Source organism: Melanostigma gelatinosum, assembly GCF_949748355.1.
Source record: "Melanostigma gelatinosum genome assembly, chromosome: 4".
NCBI classification, from domain to species: Eukaryota; Metazoa; Chordata; class Actinopteri; order Perciformes; family Zoarcidae; genus Melanostigma; species Melanostigma gelatinosum.
Genome location: NC_136637.1, coordinates 25,180,011 through 25,207,606, shown reverse-complemented (window position 1 = coordinate 25,207,606; position 27,596 = coordinate 25,180,011). Strand labels below are relative to the sequence as shown.

Sequence of the window (27,596 nt, the reverse complement as noted above, 5' to 3'; positions counted from 1 at the left end):
TTTGAAAAGGGAGAAGGGAGAGGATTTAGCTGGATGAGGGAGAGGAGAGAGAGGATTATGGAAGCCGGAGCCTGAATCCTAAAATAATCCTCTCAGTATACTGGGCTTTATGCGCCGTGGGGCAGAGGCCAGTTTGAGCTGTAAAATTGTCATTGCATTTCTGCGCCACAGTTTGAACGTCCAGAAAGCACTTCCAAAGGTGTGATCATCCCCATCACCACCTCTGTTGAGGAGGTGTTTGATTTCCCCTTTAGTTTATGTCTCTCACGCCCAACACACACACACACAGAGTGCACACACACACACACACACACACACAGCGGCAGGCGCGTTCATTCCATCTGCCTTAATCTGGAAAGCTGGTCGGGAGCTATACATGCCTGTATTCGAAGCTCTAAGCGCCGCCTTCTTTCCGTGCTCCCCGTTCTAATTTGGATATTGCCATGGTTACATAGGATTCAGGGGTCAGGGGGTCACTGACGTTGCAGATGAACACCGGATGGATGTGTGGCTGCTTCATGGCGACAGAGGGACAAAATATAACCACGAGAAAGACGGCAGATGAGGATCGGGAAGGAAACCATCAGACTGACAAAACCACGTTGAAATGGGAGGAAGAGGAAGTTTACAAGCAGAGAATATAATAATCACTTTCGGCCTTTTTTCCCAGCATTGTGTTTTTAAAAGTGTGCATTCAGTAAGAAGCAAACACAGTACTGCTTTGCATTTGTGTTCTAATGTTGTCAGCTTGCATAGGTGGTGCTGAGAGATTGTATTTAAAATGATGAGCTTTGATTTGGACGTGATTGAGGACAGAAGCGTTCATAGTGGAAAAAGATAGAAAGACGAGATGATACACTCGTCATCATACCTTGCCAATCAATTCATTTCATCTGCATTATTGTTATTAATGGCTTTTGTTTGTGTCGGAGGAATGAAAAATGTATCTGCATACATACAAACATACATGCATACATGCATACATACTGTATACATTCATGCATTTTGCATTGTGCATTTTGCATCAAGAGATGTGTACAAAACATCTGAGCGGAATGTTTTTAAATATGCTATTATAATATTATGTTTAATTATTACATTGGTTGTTCACGTTGGTCCATTGCTGTGTTGGGGGTTTCTATGTCTTTCTTGTTTTGTGTTTGCAGCAGGTCTTCTCCAACAACCAAACACAGTCATGTTTCATATAATCTGTTGAAAGAGGCAGAAATATGTGTGTTTTTGAACTAGCTATGGAACCACCAGGAGGGAAATTAGGAAGACAATAAATGCACATTCACATCTTTGCTCCCTGAGGAAATATGTACAGCAGGTTGTGTTTATTGTGTCCATGCAACAAAAAGTGATGTTGAAATACAAATTATACAGTTTAATTGTACAATAAAGTCGTATACTTTCCATTGCCCTGCCCGTTTAGAAGAAATATAGTCTGTTTAAAAATCTGTCATCTAGGATTGTATAGTCCACATTAAAGTGGCCATGGAGAGCTCTTTATTGATCTATAATATAAAATGTTGCATGGTTCCTTTTCATCGGGGAACATTTGCTAAGAAATAAAACGGTGCGCTTGTTATTAAACAGTTCCCACGCTGGTAGACTGTCGGTCTGAAGTGACACACTGCCACACTTTCCCACACACGCGTGAACTTCCTGAAAGCGCGCGGAGGGCGGCGTTAGCGCGCGCGCGTCGGCGTCAGATCACGGGGCACGAGGCGGGCGGACCGCGGGGTGAGGAGGATCATGTGTAGTCCACGCGCCGAAGCCAGGTTACAGGCAGCGAGCCGCAGAGCAGCACAGAGAGAGGACGAGCAGACGTAGACGTGTTTTTATCACAGCAGTACCTCTGAGACTGCGCGGACAGGAAGTACATAACTACAACACACCGGTGCTTTCATTTATTTTAAGGTCGGCGCGTGCGAAGAAAAAAAAAAAGGGTAGAAAAATCCATGTGAGGATTTGCTGTTGTGACAGTTTTCAGCTGCTCCGGATTTGGAACGAATAAGTGCGCGTCGCTCTCCGCGTTTCTCGGCTTCGTTTCCACCTGGAGTTGCATGACTTGAAGAGTTGAATACACTTCACCGCCGACATGAGAGGTGAGTTTGTGGAATTAGCTAGATAAAATGTATTTTGTTTGTGTTTTTAAAATAACTTTTGAGCTGCATTGAGCGCGTTGGAGGCGCTGCTGGCTGTGCGACTGTTCAAAGTGCGTAGGCTGCAGGCTCGCACTTGTAGAAAACACCGTTCACACCACAGAGGCACGTACAATACAGTTTATTAGGTTATGCATCAAACTGTCACCGGAAGGACCTTGACAATTGTTAATAAAATAGTTAAAAGCTTCATAGGGACGTTTTCGGGTTTAAAAAAAAACTGTTTATTTTCACGACAGCAAAACTAAATATTCGCAAAGTGTGTTGAGTTTATGTGTATGAACTGTAAAGATTATGTGCATTTATTTAGATTTGCCTTTGATGAGAGGAATGCGTTGTAGCTTTGAATTATTTAATTTCAGCGGTGACTCCAGTTATGTAAGCGAGAGGAAGAAGGAGTGAGGAGTGATTCAGAGGCTGTCAAACCGAGAGAAGAGCTGCTGGCAGGGTTTGTTTACGGTGAATGAATCGTCCCCCTTTTCTTAGCTCTTCCTCCCTTTTATTACGCTTTAGTCAGACTTTTTACCATGACCCAACCATTAGTCTGACAAATGGTAGGCTACTGTCGACATTTCTTTTATTTTTCTTTTCTTTTTTAAATGCGTGTGATGTTTTAATTACTGTGCCTCAAAAGCACTGATGGTGTGTTGAACTATGGTTTAATGCAATAGTTATAATTCATAAGCGAGCGTGTTTTTGTTTTCAGCGTCAGAGAGAGAGAGAGAGCTGGTGCGCTCCATTGACCTAGTTCTGTCATTGAGGATTACTGTGTGTGTGTGTGTGTGTGCGCGCGCACGGTGGTGGAGTGCCACGGTCTGTCGTGATTACTAATGAGACAATAATATTTTTAATTCGTTATCGGACAGAATGTTCCTCTTTAGAATATTGTCGATTTAAGCTGCACTGGAGGATGTGACCTTCTTTGATACATATTTTATGTGTGAAATTAGGAAAAATGTATTTTGTAACTTGTACAAAGATTGAACAGGTCACAGTTTTGTGGAGTTGTGATGGTGAGCAGGATATGAGCACAGCAAGTCCACATGTAACCGTGACGCACAGCAGGATGCAGTGAAGCTCGGGTTCCTCTGCCGGCTAATTTTCCTTACATCAACGAGAGTATGTGTCAGTCCGGTCAAGCATTGCAAGGAAAAAGCCGTGTATAGTCGTCATTTTCCTGATTCCCCTGATGGATTGCAAACAATGCTGTTCTACTTGTTTGTCTCAGACTTGTTGTTGTTGTAAACTGTTGCAAAATCACGCTAGGTTGGTATGATGCCACATGATCAAACAGATGTAAATAAAGCACTTAAAGATTTTACGGCCAAGTGGACTAAGCCTCATAAGACAGTTGGAGCCCAGGTAGCCCGGGATCAAAGGTGGCCGTAAAGAGGAAAGCTCTCAAAGCCACTATCTGTTGCAGCCTTAACGCCGTTCACAGCGCGCATACAGTGTGTGTCAAGGTGCCCTTTCTCTATGACAACTTCACGCTGAGATTCCTTTCCCCTTATCTAAAGCTTTAACTCTCAACCCAGCCTGCATTCAGGCAAAAAGTCATTGCAACTTGTTTTGCAGCAATGCAAACAATGATTACATACAAGTAATATTTTTCTGTTCAGTATCTTAGGTCGTTTTCATAGGCCTATGTACTGCCCTATCTGTGTTCCAGATAGGATAAGTGACATTTAAAGAGATTTTAGGTCAAGGCCGCTGTGATTGCGGCAGCGTCGTCCTAAATTTGTTCCTGCGGGTTTGGAGCCGCATGCAAAATGACACGCTGCGAACTGAATTCCTCCGTCTGGTTTTGCTTGTGTTGCGGAGGAGGCCCACTTGGGTTTAAGGTCGGAGCTGCACAAACAGCACGAGGCACAGTGTGTGGTGAGGAAGTGGTTTCTCGACTGGTTTGTTAGCATTATTGTTCAGCATGTGAGAGCGAAGTGGGAAAAGGTTGGCGTACGTAGGAGTGTCACAGCATTGTTTTTGTTGTTTATAGTCGGGGGAATCCATTACATCAACGATAAGGCACGCAGCGGAAGAAGAGAGGGAAGGATTAAAAGTATCCTCACCTGATTGGGCCAAGAGCTGTACTGCTGACCTAATTTTTAGGACGTGGGCGGATAGAAGTACAATTAACAAGACTGTCAGGAAACTAGTTTTTGCCGACTGCGTCACAGAACGATGAAAGGAAATAATTGCAGCCTCTTATAACACGCTGTGTCAGTGATACTCCAGTCTACAGCGACACAAAAAACATCAGCGAGGGCGACAGTTAAGAGCGATGCATGATGCAGGCCTGTGCAGTGGTCTCGGTGTACACTAATAACTCTCGTCCCACTACTATTGCATCGGCTGAGTAATTACCGAAAGGAGTTTGGGGTTAGTGTCGGGTCATATTGAGTTACCTGCGTTCTCTAGGTAGGTCAATGGGATCGCACAATACACCACATATGCTGTTCCTCCCATAGAGGCCCCAGACGCCCGTCAGAATGGAGGTAGAGTATACAGCATGTCATGTAAATGTTAAGTTCAAGGTAAATAGGACCTTGGACACTGATTGATTCGCTGGGATGAGCGAGCAAAGTCTCCCTAGCAGAGGTTTTACTGCAGTGATGAAGAGAAGCGCTGACCGCCAGACACAGAAAAGCACTTTTAAATCGCCACATAGAGTTTAAAAGCTCTAAGTGTTAAAATATGCTTTTCTGCAATAAGGTTCCAGGAAATTATGTGCAAGTTCTGATAGGAGGTACTTTCCAACTTGGCGTAGCAGCAACTGCACATCAAAGCTCCTGTGAGGTGTATTAATTAAGTTACTGGCTCGTCATTTGCATATATACTGGATATTGTTCAAGCTCGATTTAAACTTCAAAGCTATTCAGTTAAATTATAAAATTCAAAAAGTTGAGCTGTGATTACCGGTACATTCCTTCTCAAATATAGGCATTGTGTTTAATACATGTTAACAGCATTTAAACAGTTAAAAAAGTGTTTTCTTGTTTGCGTCAGCACTTGCTGAATAAGAACCAAGTCCTCCAAACAAACTCCGATGAGAATAAAGAAACTGGTTTTTTCGGCCCATGCTGCGTCTCAACATACCCAATAATGTATGGTGGCAGCACAATACACTGCTTTAGTTGTCAGAGACCCCTCTAATAATCTGCACACTGTTATTTACTCTAAACAGTGTCCACTGCTGAGCTGTGATTTGTGCAATGTTTATTTGCCAATAGACCAGAGCGGCAGAAGGAATCTCCCGGCAGCCAACTGCACCGGAGTAAAAATAGATGTGTGGTCGAGCTCAAACACGGCTGAAATTTCACACACATACTTGACGTGCTGCAACAGGTTAAGAGCTACTCTTAGCCATGTTAGTTGCACCTGCTGCAGCTTACTGTACGAGATGCTTTGGGAAATATTTCCAGATGTTGCTCAAGTGGCAATTTGGCCCGGTCGGGGTTTCAACATTGGTTTCCTTCCAAACCAAAAAGGGACGAATCCACCCTTGCCTTGAATAAAAAGCCCTGAGTCAGATTTTCTTCCACCTTTTTTTAAAACCTACACGAGAGCCCCCCTTTATGCCGAACGAGAAACTGTGTCAGTGGAGCAGCTCTTGCTCACTGGGCTTGCTCACGACGGTGATGCTCGGCTGACTGGCAGGTGAGACCGGCGAGTCACGGACAAAAGCCGCTGACTCGACAGCCAATGGCAGCGCAGGGGAGTGAGGGAGGCTCGTCGCCCTGTTGCCAAGGCAACCACCTTTTTGAATGAGTGTGTTCGTGGAATGCGGCCAGACGGGAGTTATACAACAGCGATTTAAGGGAGCAATAGAAAGGGATTTTTTTTCCATTGCCTTTTATTTATTTATATCCCCTGAGTTGCATTGGCCAGGAGGATGCACTCAAATATGTCTCCTGCACTGCACAGAGAGTCTTTGTGGGGGGGGGGGGGAATAGTTGTGATTTTCATGGTACTGTCGGTCACTAAGCTCCTTTGCTTTGCCTGTCTGTGTGATGCATATAGCTCTCCCCACACAGAGTGGCTCATGTGATTGGTTGGCCGTGATGTGGTTTATCAAAGAGCCTTTAGAATTTGTAGAACAAATTACCTTGTTGTTGAAATGTGCTATACGAATAAACTTGCCTTGCCTTTAGAAAACAGCAATGTTCTGGAGAGCTGCGATGGCCGCGTTAAAGCCATCACTGAGATTTACAGGTTGCCTAATACCCCTTGTGACCCAACGAAAGTGGTTTAGGGATTGTTTGGCTCACCCAGCTGCCCGGTGCCGAATCAACATTTTGCGCGCACACAGTCACAGGCAGTTGCGGTTGTTTTGTGGGTTACAATCTTAGGCCCATGGAGGGTTCAGCACAGCAGTATGCCTTTTTTCTCACAGCATACCTGCTTAACATGTTGTCATCCTGGAGGAGGAGCGACGCAGAGAGAGAGAGCCGTGAAGCTTTATAACCCCGGGCCTCAGCTAATGCAATTAACCTGCTATTCTGGGCTTGAGGAGGCCCGGCTACTTAGATAAACAACATAATGACAAGAACAGGCTGTTCCTGAGTAAGAAGGCTCAGGCCTCCACAATCATCTCAAGGTGTATAATGTAAACGTCCACCGTGTTCTTGATACTTTCTTCACAATCAAAGCAATGAATGTCGTCGTTATTAGCCGCATTTCAACTTGTAATGCACGGACGACACTTGACTGGCAAGAAATAACCTGGACTTCTCGTCAGAAAATTCAAGTGTCACATGCAAGGTGGTGGTGGTCTTGTTTAAATGTTCCAGCTACTTATCTATATTGCAATGGTGACCAAAAGATTTGTATTTAACTGTGCGACGGGTTTTTGTAGATGCAAATCGAACCAAGTAACTTACGTCTACGTTTTGACGTCCGTATCTGTGAAATGTTGACAGATTTTTTTATTTTTTTTTGGTTCTCTCTCATTCTTCTCTCTCTCTCTCCAGCTCAAATAGAGGTGATTCCGTGTAAAATCTGTGGGGACAAATCCTCAGGGATCCACTATGGTGTCATCACCTGTGAAGGCTGCAAGGTGAGCATTCATCCATCTCCCTCATCAGCTGTTGGTTCCAGTGGTAAAAGTAGCTTCAACGGTGTTGTTATCAAACATTAAAATGCTCACATTTTGTGTGTGCGTGTGCTTTTTTTGTTTGTTTTGTCTGAAGGGTTTCTTCCGACGCAGCCAGCAGAACAATGCTATGTATTCCTGCTCACGACAGAGGAACTGTTTAATTGACCGGACCAACCGTAACCGCTGTCAGCACTGCCGACTGCAGAAGTGTCTCGCTCTGGGCATGAGCCGCGATGGTGAGTTCAGCCACCAGATCTATATACTTAATTAACTCAGAGTTTCCACCTCACACTTTTTGCTTGTCGCTGTTGGCGAGTCATGTAATCTGTGTCTGATGTAGGCCGTACCTTCCTGAATGTTAACTCTTTTAACATTCTCCCTGTTGCAGCGGTCAAGTTTGGTCGAATGTCCAAAAAGCAGCGTGACAGCCTGTACGCAGAGGTCCAGAAGCACCAGCAGGCCCAGGAGTGCGCGGCGCTCGGTGTCCGCGAGCGAGAGGACAGCGACATGGCCGACCACGGCCGCACCTACAGGAGAAGCTCCCCAGCCGCGCTCAGCGACCTGGAGGACATTAGCGTGATGCCGGAAGGCCTGATTTTCGACCTGCCGCTGACCCCCGAGGACGCAGGTGGAGACTACTGCAACCTGGACGTGCTGAGCGGCAGTGCAGGCAGCACCTCATCCTCCCAGAGTTCACCAGAACAGACCAACTTGGACTTTGTAGACGCCAACCACAGCATCAAGCGCGAGTACCAGCTGTTGCACGACTCTGGACTCTTCTCACATGCGATCCTCAACCCGCTGCCCGAGGGCTGCTCCCTGCTCGAGATAGGTCGGTATGAACGCCGAGCTGCTGTGTAACGGCTGCTGCTGTTGTGTGTCTCATTTCAATAAATCTCATTGAGAAAAACGTTCTCTCTGTTCAGAGCGTATAACTCAGAGTGTGCTGAAGTCCGATATTGAGACGAGCCAGTACAGCACAGAGGAGCTGAAGAGAATGGCGTGGACCTTGTATAACCCAGAAGAGACACGCTCATACCAGACCAAGGTATTTATCACACATTACTGTATTGCATGCATGTGACAGTCATCCACATTACAAGAACTGTATTGTGAGGGCGGGAGGGAGGTTTTCATTTTTCTTTTACCGTGCACAAAAACCAGCTGTAAAACTTCTACATGGTGGTTTGCTAAAACAAATAGAAGTGTTCCCTTCGTATCACCGCAGTTGATTCTCACAGAGGGCTTTTTCTCTCACTAGTCAAGGTTGTAGGACATATAAGGTACATAGGGGCTATAAGGGAGATGGAGCAAACACACAGCAGGTCAGGACGTCTTTAGGGGGAAATGACTCGACCAGAGTCTAGATAAGCACAACAGAGAACAATGGATTGCAGCTTGTCTTGAAATTCTCATAAAAGCCTCCCTGTGTCTTGCTTTCTCTTTTCAGTCGGCTGAGGCGATGTGGCAGCAATGCTCCATTCAACTCACCAATGCAATCCAGTACGTGGTAGAGTTTGCCAAGCGCATCTCTGGCTTCATGGACCTCTGTCAGAACGATCAGATCATCCTCCTCAAAGCAGGTCGGTGCACGACGGCAGCATACGCTCACCTTGTATAGGTTCAAGTCCGTTCTGTGCTTTGTGTTTAGCCACGCAACAGTCAGGAGCTGTTCTTTTACAAGACATGCAAGCAAAAGGGGCTTCTGAATGGCCGGCCTTGTCTCAGTCACGCCATGAAGTGCTTCTAACCGTAATTCATGGAGGCCTTCACGTGATTGGAAATTTTAAATATATGGGTTTTTTTTAAGTGACAGCCCAAAACAACTAGTTATTTCCACCAATACTGGCTTTGAGTGGCCACCGAAGTATTGAAATGTCACGAGGAAGAAGCACTCACAAAGGTTTTCCCACCGCTCTTTTAATGAGATGTGTCAATCATAAAATGTTGACCACGTTTAAAAGACACAAAGATGTGTCCACACCCGATCCGCCAAACGCCAGGTACACCTGAAGGGTGGAGAACGGCTACATGGTTGACAAAAAATGTCGGCCAGTGAGAAATTACGATTGGCCTGACAGTCACTTCAAATGTGTCAGATCCACAGCAGCACATAATCATAAGTCACTTGACCAAACATCTCTGTGTCGGCTATGAACCAGTGACTTTATGACCCTTTTATGATGCTAATCACCTCCTTCGTTGTGCGGGTGACAATTACCCCGTCATTCATAGCTCTCTCAATAAATGAAATTCAATGAACTTGTCAGTGAAGAATGTTCTATTTAATGTAATCATGACGGGGGCAGATTTAGCCCCACTGTGTTTGAATAAGAAGCCTTCCTCTTACAACACGACAGGTATTTTACAAGTGGTGATTATTTAAAAGAACCACTCACTGTTCTTGTCAGAGGAGTGACCTTTTTCTGTGCAATGTATTGTTCTTGATTGCTTTTTGCACATTCTTCTCTAGATGACTGCATTAAGCAGGACAACAAGGTATAGGGATCAAAATAATGGTTTTATTTCCGCTGCTCCTTTTCATTTGATCCTCAGAAAATTTGTGAATTTCAAATGAAATATTACAACCGCTTAGTTCTTCTCAGCATAGCTGCTGAACATGGCTTAAGTAGATAATTGACAAGGATTTTTAAGGCTCCTTTTCCTCTATTTCAAATACTTAAATACGTACATGCCACTAATCTTTTTCTGGTGTGTTCACAGGCTGCTTGGATGTTCTTCTGATCCGTATGTGTCGGGCCTACAACCCCATCAACAACACGATGCTCTTTGACGGAAAGTTTACAGCTGCTCCTCTTTTCAAAGCTCTTGGTGAGTGGACTCTCTCTCTCTCTCTCGCTATCCCAGCCAGTAGTTTCTGTTTTGATGACCTTCTCCTTCCGTCCAGGCTGTGACGACCTGGTGAATGCAGTGTTCGACTTGGCTAAAAGCCTGAGCCGTATACAGATGTCCGAGGAAGAGATGGCTCTCTTCAGTGCTGCCGTGCTGCTCTCACCAGGTGAGATTGTATTTCTTGAACGACATATATTTATGCTCATCGTAGTGTTTACAATCCTACTGAATTGGTGAAATCAACCCGTAGAGTCCACTTTTCATGACATCATACATTTGGTCCATTAAGGCCTGTTGCTGCCGAAAGTTGCTGGCGCCAACAGGATATTCACTTAAAGTCCTTATTTAATCACACCCATGTGGCTGCAAAGGTTGTGTGATTGACTTTACTGATGGTCATTTTCCAAAACACAACTTTTTTTTTTACATTCAACAATTAGCTTGTCGCTGCCTGCTGTTAACTCTTGAATGTTTAAGAGTCATGAGAGTCCCCGCTGACAACGGCATTACCGTGCAACGTTAATATACGTTGGCATGACAGAAAAGGCTTTACGATGGATGACTTTCATGTAAGAAGGTCCAGCTGTAAAGTAGAAGCAGTGAAAATATAATCTGCACAATTGCAAGCAGTGCACAGTGCATTTTGTATTCCTCTCCTAGATGTTTGCACATTGTAAACCTCATCAGGTTCATATTGGCAGCAGGACAACAGTCATGAAACCATCTTGTCACTCTTAATCTCCCTCAGACCGACCCTGGCTGACAGATGTTCAGAAGATACAGAAGTTGCAGGAGAAAGTCTACGTGGCTCTGCAGCGCTGCCTACAAAAAGAGGGAGCGTCAGACGAGAAGCTAGCTAAGGTGCAAACCCTGCTGCATTACTGTGACAAGATAATTCACCTGTTGTGTATATTTCTTCTTTTAACTTATTCTGCTCGTCTGTATTTCCTTTCTAGATGGTGTCTAAGCTTCCCATCATGAAGTCCATTTGCAACCTTCACATCGACAAACTGGAGTTTTTCCGTCTGGTCCACCCTGAGACCGCGTACACCTTCCCTCCTCTGTATAGGGAGGTGTTTGGCAGTGAAATCACCTTCCCAGACTCCACAGAGGGCTAGAAGCGCTGCGCTAAATAGAGGGATTTACATGGAGACATTGAGGTGGAGGGATGGGGAGATTAAAACAAATGTGGCAACCAGCTGAGACAAAACCAAACCAGCAGCTCAATGACAATCCTGCACGCTACACTTTAGGACTCACTCCTCTCACCTATGAGCTCCCAACCCTGTGGAGGAGCTCACTCTGCCCTGCCAGCCAGTCCATTCCGCTTCAACGTAACACTACAGGAACTGCTGCTGGCTACTCAGTACATATTACCTCTTTTTTTTTTTTTTTAAGGAACTTATTGAAGAGTAGCCTAAATCATTTGTATTCTCAAAAAAATATTTTTCTATGAGATGACCGTAACCTTCTCTCATAAAGCTGAATTTGACTCTCGCTACTCTCAAAGTTCCTGTCAGCTGTTGTTGAATGTATCCCCTCGTTCCCTTTACCGTTTCAGCACAACTCTAGGCTCGAAATAGAATGTACATACTTAAAATCCTCACGGTTCCTCAAAAAGGTTTGCAGTAACGATGCCTGTTTCAGTTCTCTTGTGTAGTAACCGCTTATTATTTCATTCGATATTTTTGGTAGCGCCCATATTTTGCAGTTTTGTAATGTATGGACAAGCTGTTCTAAAGGGACCATGATCAAACTCTCAAAGAGACGGGGTTTTTAAACTGTGTGAATCGAGGGCAAACGGAGTGTTTGCACACATAGCACAAAACACAGCACTTAAACTGGTCTTTGTAGGTATCTTTACTAGCACATCCACAGACGCTGATGTAAGTGAGCTCTTTCTTTTTTTATGCAATCAGTGACCTCAGCCCAAATACCTTTTCCCTTTTGAAATTGCCACCTGGAGAGTGAGAGAATCACCGAGGTATTTTGAAAGTATTTTCAGATGCTCCTTTTATATATATAGTATAAATAATAACGCCTCTATAATCATGTAAGATAAGAGCAGTCATGATGTCATCCCCAGTTAGGTGGAGGGTCTCTCATACAGATACTGCCCGGCCAAACTTTGGGGATCTGGGCCGGAGAGATTGGTGTTGCTGCAAAGAAAATCGAATGAATAATTATGGCACTTATGAGTCCTTGTTCGATTCCAAAATGAACTCTTTGGTTTTTACGGGTTCGCACTCAGACTGCCATCTGTGAAACTCATGTTAAACTGGTCGGAAATGCCAGATACACCCACCCGCTGTAGATACGCTGTATGAACAAGGTGCTGGGCAGCCGACCACTGTGGGGTTATGAGCTCTCATGGACGAGCGTCTGGAACTGTCCCACCTTACTCATCCCCCCAATCGCCCCAAAAACCTCCAGCACCGTCTCAACCAGCAGATTCAAAAGACTTTGGGAGCAAAGAAAGAAAATGATCTGAGAGTTTGGTGTTGAAATGCGACAGCTAATCACATTTTCCACCTACGTGGTTGGACGAGGGGCAAAGAATGGAGAGTGGACTTGTGGGTGATGGTGTTCTTTAAGCCCAGTCAGAGGGGCTTTGCTGTCTGCGGCGACTCTCACTGCTTCGGGTCGAGGCCGACTCGTGCTGTCGCAGGAAGCCAAGGTGTTCTGATTGGAGAATTTGATCCTCTGTCCCCTCCCTTTGGCTACTACCTCACCCTCTTCAAACACTACATGGCGCAGCAAAGGGTTGACTGAGCCATCAGCTACCCCCCTGAGCTTCTTCTCAAATATAACAATCAGTGGTGAAATTTGAAGGCCAGTGACTAAACTATCCTAAAAATGTTGTTGTGCTCTTAAAACGGGACAGAAGACAAACGTATACTGACGGCATCCTCTCTTACTGCTTTTCTATCATTTGAGAGCAGCGCATGCCTTTCGGTCCAGGAAGCCCGACTTACGTAGAGATCGGTCTGAAGTCTCTGGAGACATTCGGGTGTGTCCAGATGAAACCTTTATTCTTCAAAGTAGGGGGACATATTGGATTTCTGTCCCAGAGGAGCTACTAGAAAAGAATAGTTGTAATTTATGCTTTCTTCTTCTTCTTCTTCTTCTTTTTATCTTCAGCATTCTGCGACAATCACACGACAGATGTTGGATGTCTAGCTCTATTTAATATGTCAGCCTGGTTTGCTTTGTGCTGCTGGGACAGTGCTGTTCGCCGTACATTATCTCACATAGTGTGAAGGGGTGTGACCCTTATCTGGGTACGTAAGACAGTGGCGTGGTGGGATTGTGCAATAAAGTCTTTCCCATTGCAATAGCGTTGTTGACCTCGCAGCACGACAAATAATGTTATTTCGAATATGATGTACCAAATACTCAGCCAACCACTAACACGGGGTCAGCTCTCGGCTGACACGACAGTCAGATGACGCTTACAGATTGTAACAAAGTGCAATACTTTGTGTGTGTGTGGAGAATGTGAGACATGCTGCTTTGAAAGGATTCAGTGTAGTTTTTGCATGACTAAACACTGTCCAGGGGGGGGGGGGGCAGCACTGAAGATCTGCACTTGCATTTCCTGAGTTACTCAGGGAGATAGCTGGGCTCTCTGTCCTACAGTGTCTGCAGTTAGTCTAGCAGGACGCCTTGCACCAACATAGAAGACCTTAAAACCTTGATCACTGTGTACAGTACATGTTCTTGTGAATGTTTTATTTCAAAGTATCAAAGACTTTACCCCTGTCTAATATCATTATTGCAAGACCTTTTTTTTGAGTTTGAGTCATAGATGAAATAGGATATTAAAAATAGTAAAATAAATTTAAAAGGTGGATTATAATCTCTGAATCTTGTGTTGGTTTTGTTGTGATCTTTTGTTTCCTGATTTTTATCCCGATGTGGACTGTTTTTTTCTCTCATCAGGTTAGTGTCCTTTTTGTCTTGGAGAGATGTAATTCTATTTTTTGTCTTGGAGAGATGTAATTCTATTTTTTTAAAGAGCGGTTTTAAAGATGTCTCCCTAAAAGTTTCTCTTTTGTCATGATCCTTCTGTTTATATGTTCATGATATTTTAAGATTACTATTATTAAATCAACATAGATTTTAATAAGAAATTATTCATGACATGTTATGGATATATAAAGCCGAAGAGGTTTTAACACAATCGGTGTTATTGCACAACGGTGATGCCATATGTGGATTTAAGAATGTAATAAAAGTCTTTTTACAATTAAAATAAAAACTTGTTGCTTCACGTTATGTTTCATGAAACTAATTGCACCCAAAATGATCGGCACAGAGGAACCAATTTATTCTCCATAACCATGTGAAATAATACATTTATCACAGTTTTATTAAACACAGAATCCTTTTCTTTTGGTCATAATACATACAGATGTGTTTGGAAAAAAACATCTTAATTTGCCATTTAAGGACAATATTTACACGCATGGGAAAAAGGTGATTTAAAAAAAAAAAGAAGTAAAATTGACTTTTCTAACCAAGTCATTTGGATGGCTACATACATAAAAGCAGAGTGAAAGATACAGTGCATTGTTACCATGTGGTAGATAACAGCTGTTCAGAGACACAACCACATGCTTGAGTAAGTTTTTATTCCCTGTAACATAATTGAATGTATTCACAACCAAGTGCCTGTGCATTATTTTTTTTGTTTGTTCTCATAAGTTGCATTTTCTGAAATACCCGATACATGACATTAACCAAATAGCTACACAGCAAATCTTGGCAGGTAGTTTTCCAGTGTAGGAACACTTTACACCCTGCACAGAGAGTGGGAGGAAGTGGGTTAATATAGGAGCCCAATTCCTTATTTATACCCTGGGGCCAGTTCAGCGTTAATCAGCTATGTTTCAAGCCATAACATATAACAATCTCATTTATTTTTATATTTGCCAAATCGGACCACTAAGCCATTTTATTCGTGTCTTCAGATGGGCTTTGAGTAAATCGCCTGAGGATGTGAACATCTGGCCTGTAATTCCTGCAGCACACGGACGGGTGTTGTACCCGCTCCGTCCAGCAGGGGGCGGTGTGCACTAACACTACTGGTGTGGCTTCCACCAAACTCTGGGAAACTGATTTATTCAAAGCGGCTGGTGCAGATTAAATGTGTCCTATATTTTTACTGCGTGGTTTTTCAATTCGGGAGATACTATTTGGGAGGATTTAGCACACTTCTCGCTCCATTATCTGCCGTGACAGTGGGAACAATCAGCCTCGACGTTGGTTGACGTGGTCAGTTGGCGTGTCCCGACTTGGAGTGACGGCTGTGCAGTCCTATGATTCCTCCTAAATTCCTCCCTTTTTCGAACAAACTGCATCGTTTAACTTTTAGTTGAGTCGTGACCGATTTGCAATTCGCCGGGACGCCGAAGACAAGTCGGTGTTCAAGATGTCGGTAGCGGGCTTCAAGAAGCAGTTTTATAAAGCCAGCCAGGTTTGCAAAAAACTTTTCTTTTAAGCTAGCTAACTGTCATGTAAGAAAGCTAGCCTCACTTAGCATTATGAGCTAGCTAGTTTATAGTCGGCTTCATGTTATTAATAACGATTTGTTAATGTAGCTGGTAGCTGTGTGGTGACAGGAGGAAGCTACCGTTAGCTTTGTGTCAGTGTGTAAAATGTTATTTTTAAGTTGGCACTTTGTGTTCTTGTACAGCTTAGCGTTAAAGTTAACGAGCATCTCTCGGGACATGTTTCACATTAGCTGAACTAACGTTATAACGTTCACTAACTTAAAGCTAATGCTAAGTAACGTTATTATGCATTTCACATTTTGTGTTTTTAAAGCAACGTTACCCAGCAGTGTGCACCAGTTCAGATTGAGTACATCCTGTAATAAACATCAGCTCTGTTTGCCTAAGGGACTCTCCGGGTGAGTCAGAGCTCTTAAGAGTAAAACAACAATACACGTTTAAGCTAACAGTTATGTTTATTCAGGAAAAAGACCCTTCTAATATGTGTATTAATCAGCTTCTTCGCGGTGAAGACACAGTTACCTATTCCCCAGCTGTGTGTGTTAGTCTTTTGTTGAGTGAGACAGATCAATATTTAGGGCAGTCTGAGGGAAGAGATCCAAAATACCTTTGCGTTAGAAATGCCATTACGGTATTGTTTTAGTGTCTGAATGTTTTTAATTTCGTCCCAGCTCTCGTAGTCATGGGCGGGGACGCTTAGAAAGATTTTGTTTTTTTGGAGGTCTTTTTTCTTCCTACCCCTGCTGATGTAAGCAGGAAAAGACATTTTGGTTTGTGCCCAGCTTCCTGTCAGGAACATACTCAGATCCCTGTTGGTTTTGGGTAGGAGTGTTGAGGGGTCAATAAAGCTTGACATGGCTCAGATTGTTTTCGCGGGAGGCGTGCAGGAAGTTGGCTGTGGAAACGATATCTGTGTCCTGTAGCTCCCACATCCTTGTTTTTCTCTTTTGCAGCCTATTTTTCGGAGAATTGATCTTGCCAGAAAATCTATAAAAACCTGAAATGTCGCACTCAAAAGGGCAGTTGTAGCACAAACAACATCACGCTCACAGGAGTTGTAGATGGGACAGTGGAAGGGATTGTTAGCCTTGAGTCAAGATGACAGTTTGATCTATACTTGTGCAGTTTATCAAGTTTATACATGCGCTGATATAATTAGAAGTCTTCTGGTTCTCAAATGCTGAAATTCACAGCTGTAAGTAGATGACGTCATGCTCAAATGTAGGATTTGTGATGGATGACGCAGATACGAAGAGATGCAAAGAAGCAGCTTACACGAAAGCAAATATCAAACGCATTTGAAATTATATATATTTTCGTTTATTACACAAATAACACCAGCTATGGAGATAAGTCTCAATTTTGCCGTCCTTGCCTTGAGTTTAATACCAGCGCGAACAACAGCAAACAAACTGAAACTGAAAGTTTTCAGATGCCAGGGAATGATCTACACCTTCCCTCCAAACAATCTGAAGAATTCTGAGTAGCCATCGTATGAAATGTGATATCCAGTGGTTGTTGTCTTCTTAAACTATTACCATTACCTGGAAGAAGTATCAGATCTGTAACGTTCATCAAGACAATTGCGAGGTAAACAGTAGAAATGCAAAGTGATCCACTAGGAGTGTGTGCTTACTGTCTTTGAGTGTTCAGACACAGTTCAATCAGGTTCATGGCTATGTTGATTAAAAAAAAAAGTAGATTAGGGTGATTTACAGATGTCATCTGGGAAATCCCCATTTATAGGAGTGAGTATCAGTCTGCAGTGCAAACCTACCTGGGAAAGTATCACTCTTAAACTGGATAACACAGGTTCTGGTGAACGACTGCAGTGATTGGCTCCCGTGCGTGTAACGGAGGACGTGGTCGTTGTAGGTTTACTGATTTACCAGGAGAGAAAGCACAGGCGCCAAGGGGCATCGCTGAAGTGAGAATGAAGGAAAACACGCGCATAGTGTGTGTGTGTGTGTGTGTGTGTGTGTGGTTATGTATCACCGGAAAGGCTGCTGGATCTCTATCGCACCTACACTTTTTTATGTCAGATCACAGTAACATGATTTCCTCTTGACATGTGCCCCGCTCTAGTACTGTGGTTGCAGAGCTCTCTTTTTTTTTTTAAAGCGGAGTATTTCTACCAAAACATCCAGTTTTTGGGCTGTATTCCTTTGAGCCTGTGTGCGTGCAAACAATCATTTTAACTCTTGACATGAGTGATGTTTTCATCAGCAGAAGAACAAATGCAACATTACTCAGTGGCTCACAAAACTTAAGACTCACAGGTTTAGTGGCTTATACTCGTAGTCAGGAATTGGATCCACAGCTCTTTCCTTAAAGCCTTGTAAGGCAGACAAGATAAGATAGCAAAACATGTCGGAGTGCAGACTGCAATCTTAAGTCTGAGGCTGGGAGTCTATTGCTAAGTAGACGGAGAGTTGAGGCTGTATTTTTTACTTGTGACCTGAATGGGCCCCGGTCATGTGCTTACCGCATACAGCAGAGATCCAGCAGCAGAACTCAAACTGTTCAGTCTGTCAGCTGCTGCCAGGGAAAGCATAACCATTATGTATTTCACAAACCTGAGTTATTAAATCGGTGTACTTAAAGCTTTAATACAGACTTCTGTGACTACATATCAAGGTCTACTGTTCCCTCTCCCATCATAACATTCTTTAAATACGCGTTTCCCTCAGACACAGAAAGTCTTGGTAGTTGCAGAACTCACAAACGGTTTGTGTCACGTAGGAAATGACTCAAACTGCTGTTGCTCTATCACAGACTGGTCGTATGTCCGATCCTACATGCCTTTATAGTTCAGACCAGGTCCTAAAAATATTCAACTAATCGGTTAAAGCTGTGAAAATAATCATTGCAGTGTTTCATTAACTGTCCAGACATTTTTTAAATACTCCCTCTCTAAGTACTGTAGGCGACATAATTACACATTAACATCAGGGTTGTTACAACCTCCCTCAATACATAAAGGCACAATATCAAAACCGAAAGATTAGGTCGTGCGGTGACATGTTTTATTACAACGAAAGTGTTGTGAAGCACTTTGACTGGAATCATGGCATTAACCTCAGAGTAAACAGGACTTGTGGTTTGCTTTTGTCTTTGCAGAAGAGTTTTTACAAGTTACTCTGCAAGCAAGGACTGTTGTTGTGTGCCCTGTTTTTATCTTACTGCTGGTGAGGTTGTGTTATGTTTGTCAGATATGGAACCATGTAGCTCACGGACGCAGCTGTCAAGGTTTTAACACTCAGCAGTGCAGACTCATTTATAAAGCCAGAATAATTTAGTTCATTTTCCAGTTCTCAGAAATCCTGCTCCACAGTTAAAAGAATTCGCCAAGAAGGACAAACACTACTGTCCACTCCAAGCACAGAAAAGAGGCCTAAAACGTGCTGAGCGATCAAATACATGTGCTTTCAATCAACATGTTTTAGTCTACTTAAGTTGTAGCATATTGTCTTTATTGAAAGACAATATGCTGCAACTTAATTATCTCCCTCGTCCTGCAAAATGTAAACAAACGCTAAAAGAAATGTTGATTGTTGCGTTTTCTGCACGGAGCAGGCGTGTGAATGTGTAATCGAGAGATGCGTGTTTCCCCTCAAATGAAAACCTTATGAGCAGCATTCATTAACCAGCACTGTTTCTGTCTTTCCGCCCCCTTTCTCCTCTCTCTCCCTCCCTGGCTCTCTAGATGGTCAGTGAGAAAGTCGGAGGTGCCGAAGGAACGAAGCTAGATGAGGACTTCAAGGACTTGGAACGGGTAAGAGAGGCATCTTTGTGTCTTCTTAAAAGGGCAACATCCTCCTCGCCGGTTTAACACACAGTAAACAAACACACGGCTGTTTCTGCGGGACGTCCGTTCTTGATGTTTACACCCCGTTCAAAGCTGTTTAATAAGCTTTATGTTGAGGAAAAAGATTCTGACCTCAAAGTCTATGAAACTCTTGAGCACCAGCACAACAAGAAGGTCCTCCCACCACCAAAACTTTCCTTCGGTGGGGTTCCATCAGAACGTAAAAACCAAATCAAATATACACATCGTAAAACCGGACTTCCATACCAGATCTGTCGGGTTACCAACTAGATTGAAATAGATGATCCGCTAAAGCAACTCCTAACGCGAACATCCAAAATAAGTTTCTTGAATATTTCAAGCAAAAATGCCTAAATTCACTGTTTCCAGTTTCTGAAATGTTTATGTTTGCTGGTCCTCTAATATGATAGTACATTCAATATCTTGTCTGTTGCGCAGACAAAACAGGCAATTTGTAGTCACTGCCGGTCACTGTTTTACTTTAGGTTTTGTGATTGCAGTCGCTCCGTTGTGCCCTCGTGTGATGTACGTGTGCTTGCTGTGTTTTGTAGAAAGTAGATGTGACCAGTAGAGCGGTAGTGGAGGTAATCTCCAAAACATCAGAATACCTTCAGCCCAACCCAGGTGAGAGGAAACCCTGCCTTCATGCAATTCATTCAAAACGGTTTGAGCTCTGTGACGAAATGCATTTCATCTCCTCTCCTGCAGCATCACGGGCCAAACTGTCCATGCTGAACACCATGTCAAAGATCCGCGGGCAGGTGAAGAACCCGGGCTACCCTCAGGCCGAGGGGCTGCTGGGGGAATGTATGGGCAAGTATGGCCGGGACCTCGGAGAGGAGACTAACTTTGGTAAGATGTGTGTGTGTTGTGGTCCAGGAATGTTGGTTGGTACACAGTTGTCCTCTTGTGTATGTGGGGTAGGCTGAATAATAGATTCCACCCAAACTGTTTAAAGAGCTTTGAAAGGCTTTTTGACTCTTTTAAGTGTTGTATTTGTGCCGGTGTTTTGGTTTTGCTGGATACTATCTGTTACTTCATGTGTGGTCTGATGGCGATATGATTCTCTGGTACTGCACTATTAATGCACTATGTCACTGAGCTGTTATTCTCTGTCTGTGTGGCTCAGGCGGAGCGCTGGTGGATGTTGGAGAGTCCATGAAGAGATTGGCAGAAGTCAAGGACTCTCTAGATATCGACGTCAAACAGAACTTCATCGATCCATTGCAAGGGCTCTGCGACAAGGAGCTGAGAGAGATACAGGTACACTGACAACATCATTTCTTCAACTTGTCAAAATTGAATTTAAGGCAAGATGATATTAACGTATGTGCCCCCCCCCCCCCCCCCCCCTCCTAAACCACCTCAGCATCACCTGAAGAAGCTGGAAGGCCGCCGCCTGGACTACGATTACAAGAAGAAGCGTCAGGGCAAGATCCCAGACGAGGAGCTCCGACAGGCTCTGGAGAAGTTCCACGAGTCAAAGGAAGTGGCCGAGACGAGCATGTACAACCTGCTGGAGACGGACGTGAGGACTGATTTATTACTGTTCAGTGCGCGGTGTTAGTGTCTGTCCTCTGAAACATGAATTTAATCCTGATCCATCTTTACAATATAAAGGGTAACTACATCCAAACGTCAGGTATGAGCATGAAATATGAAACTCGGCAATATAAGAATCTATTAAATGATTTCAGAGGCTAACTGATGCATGTTGCCGTATCATGTTCAACATTTCATCAGCTGTCTGTCCAGTTGTCGAGCTTCACTGAGCTTCACCTTTGCTGCCATTCGATACACACCCACTGGACAAACACACGGCGATAGTTACACCTGCAGAGCTGTTTAGCCAGCACTCACACTGGAGATTAACATGTCTCTAAATAGCTGCAATTTAGGTTGAGGAATTATTATGTGTTTGCCCTGTACATGTAGGTGAGGAGACACGGCTTAGAGCATGCACCTGATTGTGTGTAGATCTAAAGGGATTTGTGTTTGTTTGTGATTGCAGCACAGCAGTTGAGGGTTTAGTTTTGAGCTGCTTGACTGTGAATAGAACCAGTGCTACCTGTCTGTCTGTTCCATATGTTCTGTTAATTCTCTACTTCCAGCCTCATTGTATGTTGTTCCCTGTGACTTTTTAAATACTATGTATCTGTGAATTTGAGCATGAAAGATCATTATCGACATTGGAAATAGTAGTTTGACAAAAATAATCTAAACCCACGGCCTTTTTACTAGCATGAGATGAGGTTAAGATGATTTAGTCAAAGAAATATGAATTATTTATCATATATCAGCTTCATGGTAATGCATCTGAAAGGAGCAGTGCATGCCTGCATGCTTTTATGACCCGTTTTATTTGTAATCCAGAATAAACAGTTTGTCCATTAGAATGAAAAATACATTAACTTATGCAAAGTGACACTGATTATCGTGTGTGTGTGTGTGTGTGTGTGTGTGTGTGTGTGTTTAGATAGAGCAGGTGAGCCAGCTCTCCTCCCTGGTGGAGTCCCAGCTGCAGTATCACAGACAGGCTGTGCAGGTGCTGGAGGAGCTTTCTGACAAACTTAAAGACAGGTGCAGGAATAAGACTCAACTCACACGCACGTACCAACGTACTGTTCAGTGCGTTTTGAATGTGCAGCTTATAGTCTGCTTCTGCTTCAGTCGCAGTAACTTGAAACACATTTTTGTTATTTATTGTCGAGGTTTGGGAATTACAAAAAACTTAAATCAACTTGTCTTTATGAACAGGATGAATGATGCTCAGACTCGACCAAGACGTGAATACACACCTAAACCCAAACCGATCTTTGACTGCGGAGACGACAACCAATCAAATGGCGGCTACTCGACCTCAATGGCCCCTCCCCCTTCACGCAACTCTGGTAAGAAAACAGCTGATGTGCCTGGGCATGAGTATGGATCAGCGTATTTTGATTCTACCACACACATTTGAGTAAAATACATTTCAGCTGACTATTAATGTCAAAATGATGAAGTGCAACAGAGAACAGATGCTGTCTGGACAAACAAAGAGCAAAACAAACCGGATTTTGAATTGAACTACGTCACTCTCATAGCCACACAAAAAGGGCAGCGTAAAGAGCTCCCAGCTAAAAAAACATCCAGCTGTTTCTACACACACAAGATGGACTGAACCAAAACAGCATGCCTGCATTGCAACACATTCCTCAGAAGTCTGACAGAAACTAAGCTGGAAAAGTTACTCTCCGCATCGCCAGGAGGATTGCTCAAGACCTGCAACCAATCAGTGCCACTGAGCACAAATATGTGACAGAAGTTTTTTATGTCGTCGATTGGACTCAGTTGTTTTCCATGAAAAATAGGACGTCTGTTTCTGCATTGGGGGGGTGTGTGTGTGTCCTGCCCTGTCATCTAGCTGCCGTTTCTCCAACTGACCGTGTTCCTCTTTCCTGCGGTATCATCTGAGCCGTTTTTTCACTCGGCCACATTGTCCTTTCAGGAACCCAGATTGTGTGAGTCACAGTGTGGGACGGGTTTTTTTTTTAATTTTTCTTGTGGTAGTGAAACGGTCCAGTGTGCTTGCACAGCTTCTGGTGTGAAATGTAGGAAGTAGGATACAAGTGGCTTCTCACAGGTCTGACAAATAATTGGTAGTTTGTGTAGCACGTATACTTTAACGTCATGTGTGTGGTTTTGTAATAGATCCACATCCTGTAGTCTAGACACTGCAGTCTGACAGACTAAACGACTATCTAACATATCCTCATGCTATATTACTATGTATTATTATTACTATATCAGTTAGTTATGAAGCCAGTGTTTTGGTCAATAGCAGGAGTATTAATTAACATGCGAGAAACAAGCAGCTGGTGCTAGAAGTATGAGCTGTTCATTATTATTTGCAGTGGTATTCCAGTTAGTATCAGTATTATAGTTATAGAGTGTAATATTACAGTCGCCCTTAAGCTGTTTGTATGAATGGAAAAAACTGTTTCCTGCTTTTTATTTCTCACCACCATATTGCATAATACGCGGAGCATCATGTGCCATCTTTGTTTTTGTGTGTCCATGTGTAAACGAATAGTTTTTAAGCCATTAACTTGAGCACCGTACAGAGTAGAGGCTGCAGCTTTCCATTATCTTAGTAATCAGGTATTCAACCGGTCATTCCATCGAGTAGTCTGATAAGAAATATGTTTATTAATATCCTGCCCCCAAACATTTTGCTTCCTCCTCACCGCTCTCGTACTGTTGTTTTCAGCCGCAGCAGACAGCTGCTAAAGAAAAGGCTCTACATACGTGCTCAGCACCAAACTGACAGAATGAATAATAGCGTTGCCTCATAACTGCTGTCGGCAGTTGTTTGCTAACAAGTTTGCCAGTTTAAAGTAGCACCATCAATATTTGCACATAAATACATTTATTCATCTATGTTTTGATCATTATAACTGGTTATTGTAGGAAGTATTGTAGGAATAATTAATAATGCCATTATTTTTTGAAGCAACTAAATCAACATCACAAGCAAAGTGAGCCACATTAGCTTACAAGCTAATGACCAGGATTTTGTCTATTCATCAAACTGCTCATTAGACTTCTTAAAAAGGGAACTTTCCACTAATTGGCATTTATTCTAATACAATCTACTTTTTAGAGAAACGTTTGTAATTGTCATTAAGTTGCTTCAGAGTTGGTCCTTTTTAAATGAGGTGTTTTCACATCATGTTTTTCTGCTGCTGTAAATTGCTACAGAGAGTGAGTGACCCAAGCTTTCGCCATCTCTAGCCGGCCCGGCCGTCTGTGGGGTGAACTCGAAACAATGAGAAAACTGTTCGCAGACAAAAAAAGCCGTGTGTGTGTGTGTGTGTGTGTGTGTGTGTGTGTGTGTGTGTGTGTGTGTGTGTGTGTGTGTGTGTGTGTGTGTGTGTGTGTGTGTGTGTGTGTGTGTGTGTGTGTGTGTGTGTGTGTGTGTGTGTGTGTGTGTGTGTGTGTGTGTGAGAGAGAGAGGTCACAGAGAATGGATGGGAGAGAGAGAGAGGTCACAGAGAATGGATGGAGGGAGCAAATGAAGGATAGAGGGAAGAGGACAGTCACACATAGACCGTGGGTCACAGGCGTGTTGTGGTTTCAACTTGTCAGCACTCTTGAGCCTGCTTGCAATGCCGTGTTGAGGTTGATCTGACTGCACCACATGCTAATGTTATGCTAACGTATATAAACGTATGTAAACGTGACCACTTTTCCTGAATAATTTTGGGGGTTTGCCTTATTTTGCCGCCATCGTCCTAATTCTCTCTGCCCTGGCTTGTGTTTCCTCAGCCCCGGAGCAGCCGTGCTGTAAGGCGCTCTACGACTTTGATCCAGAGAACGAGGGAGAGCTGGGCTTCCGCGAGGGCGACATCATCACCCTGACCAATCAGATCGACGAGAACTGGTACGAGGGCATGCTGAACAGCCAGTCGGGATTCTTCCCTCTCAACTACGTTGAGGTCCTTGTTGCGTTGCCACACTAATATACAAAGAGAGCTAAGGAGGAGACTGATGGAGAGGAGGAGGAAGAGGAGAGAGCAAGTAGAGTTAGGAGAGAGGGAGGAAAGCTCCGACGTCACCATCACAGACGAGCACTTTTTGTTCTGGAGGAAGAAGTCCAGACCAGAATATCCACCTGTGTCCACCCAAAGGTAAAAGAATCCAAGATGGACACCACATGTCATCACCCGTTATCTGGCCGTCAGAAACATTTCCTGAGGACTAACTGTTGTCACATTTACAAGCAATATTTGTCTTTTCATTTCAAATTTCTGATATCGTAAATATGATTTGTATGAAATGTGGTGATTCCCTATCATCCGTTTTGTGCGACTGCAGTCTGTTTGAAACTCGGATGGGTCAACAGTTCAAACTGTTAAGTTTCAAACTCAAACCTCCCGGTAAACCCAGTGTGTAACTGAATATTATTTTCATTTCATAACTGGAGCTCTTGTCTTGATGCCACCTGCTGGCGAGACCGAGAACTTATTTGACCTAAAATGAAACTACACACGACTAGAGATGTAGTTTAACTAATTGTATCTCAAATTCAAAAAATACTGCATTAAAACTTTTTATGAGAAACGAGACAAAATGAGCCCCAGATTTAGACCATTTTCAGGTTTGGGCCTGTTTGTAATGCTCTTCTTAAAGATCCATGTCTGAGCTGATGGCTTCAGAAGACAACCGGCCCGACACACTGCTGTCCTCATATGATTTCAGTATTTGAGTTGCGTTAGTCTCGACCTGCTACAATAGTTTGTAAAAATACAACTGCTTACTGAATATGTGAGAAGATGTTGTAATTGCACCGTGGTCCTCAAATGAGATTGATGTGTGTGTGACGTACTCCACCATTACACACAGACCCAAAGTTAAATGCAGACGTTGCACCTTTTTTGTCACTCAAGGGAGGCGTGTGTTTGTTGTGTAGAGACGCAGAATGTTTAGTGGTCGTCTGCTAGTCTGTTCAATAGAGGAGACGGAGCCAAAAAGTCTTTATTCAATGCAAAAGGAACATCTCGCTCGTTTGTTGAACCAAGTATTCTGTAACATAGCCATGTATTCATTTAGTTTAAGGCCCGTTTGTCTTCGCATGTTCAGCCTTTTCCTTTGTTCGGTCTTTCGACCCGTTGTAGGCGCCTGTTATTCAGTGCCTGAATAGATGACGCTGCTGGTCAGTCTTTCATATTCAACGATAAGTGTCCCACTATTCCTGTCTGCCCTTGTGTCTTTGAGAATGTGAAACTCCTCTGTGCTTTGGAACCTATTCTAACCCTGTGATTTTGATGATTCACGATGGCCCTGATGTCAAAGTTCATTTGTCAGTCCGTCGGGCTGAGGTGTCGTTCCTGTTCAGTTATTCTATTCGGACGTGGCTGGTTTCTCGTCCTGGATGACACCAGCAGCTGGAAGTCTAATCCGACATACACTGTACAGTATGAAGGAAAGACCTGGAGGGAAAGGGAACACATCAAGGGAAAAAAATAATCCGACACTTTTGTCCATTTTGACTAATTTGGAGAACTTTTGTTGCCAAACATGAATCCTTACCTAAGTTTAAGTTTTAAGTTCTCTGTGTTTGTCCATCACTCCACGCTGCCAAACACTTTGGTCCTCGTCTCATATGTTTACATCTCTGATCTTAGTACATTTCAATACTTGTATCAAGTTCAGGGCCAAGTTAAAGGACTGTAGGAGGTGCTGTCTGGATCACACTGTTATCAAACACAGACTTTGATAGCTTTGTTTCGGTGCCTTTTGGAAAAGAAAGGAGCGAAAGTACCGCAACTAATCCAGCAACCAAAACCTAACCCAGCCACTTAAGAGAATGCTCACGAAAATGTCTTTTCTACTTTTTGGTTTTTATTCGTTGGCACGTTTCCTGTGTAAAGATGAAATGCGTGACGTGTGCACATTTCTGCACCGGTCTGACACTACAGCCAGTTTCCTGGACATGTGTTGTTTCGACAAATGTGAGGTTTATCAGCCGAAACTCATTTTTATGTAGATTTGAATCCATGTTTGAAAGAAAACATGTGCCACTGATTTCTGTTTCTAAAGGGCTATGTATTTGTTTAATCAGTCTTAAAATGCTTCTTTTTTTTTTGAACAGCATTAAATCATTCTGGCTCTCTATAGTGTTATTTTTTATATACCAGACCGTTAAACATTTAAATTAATCTTTGCATGTCGTCCTATATTATACCTTGTGAATGTATGTCTTTAGATTTAAGTTGTCTTTTTACTGTTGGTATGAGTACAGAATTTAACCGCAATATTTTGTCTTTTATTATCAAAGTATTTGTACGTGCTTCTTCTTGTTGTCCCCCCCCCCTCTTCTTACAATAAACACAAAAGAAAGATATGTTATTGTTGCGTTATGAGTGGTCTTCTGACATCATCATGGCTGGCTTTGAATATTTAAGAATATTTGAATTGAGTAAGCAATGTAAAATATTCATAGTGGAGTACGATGTGTTTAGCCTCAAGCTAGCAGAGGAGAAACAAGTGACAGTGACTGTTTTTAATGTTATTTATTTTATTAAGATTTTAGATTTGTTGATATTGAGTTTATTTTGGGACTTTGCTGTCGTAAACATTGCTGTTCTAGAAGC

The 27,596-nt window shown here is 43.2% G+C and overlaps 2 protein-coding genes across 2 annotated transcripts; both read left to right on the top strand.

The window, feature by feature from the left end:
* Positions 1–1,807: 1,807 nt before the first annotated feature.
* rorca (RAR-related orphan receptor C a) lies at positions 1,808–14,356 on the top strand. The gene is made up of 10 exons (XM_079267963.1): positions 1,808–2,111; positions 7,136–7,221; positions 7,355–7,496; positions 7,649–8,092; positions 8,187–8,308; positions 8,711–8,843; positions 9,985–10,092; positions 10,169–10,279; positions 10,862–10,974; positions 11,070–14,356. The coding sequence occupies exons 1-10, from the start codon at positions 2,105–2,107 to the stop codon at positions 11,229–11,231; spliced, it is 1,428 nt and encodes a 475-aa protein (XP_079124089.1). The 5' UTR covers positions 1,808–2,104; the 3' UTR covers positions 11,232–14,356.
* Positions 14,357–15,265: 909 nt separating this feature from the next.
* On the top strand, positions 15,266–27,346 carry sh3gl1b (SH3-domain GRB2-like 1b). Its single transcript, XM_079267147.1, has 9 exons — positions 15,266–15,592; positions 19,336–19,404; positions 20,010–20,082; positions 20,167–20,310; positions 20,588–20,721; positions 20,828–20,986; positions 21,935–22,038; positions 22,216–22,349; positions 24,769–27,346. Exons 1-9 carry the CDS (start codon positions 15,548–15,550, stop codon positions 24,960–24,962), a joined length of 1,056 nt encoding a protein of 351 aa, XP_079123273.1. The 5' UTR covers positions 15,266–15,547; the 3' UTR covers positions 24,963–27,346.
* Positions 27,347–27,596: the final 250 nt, after the last annotated feature.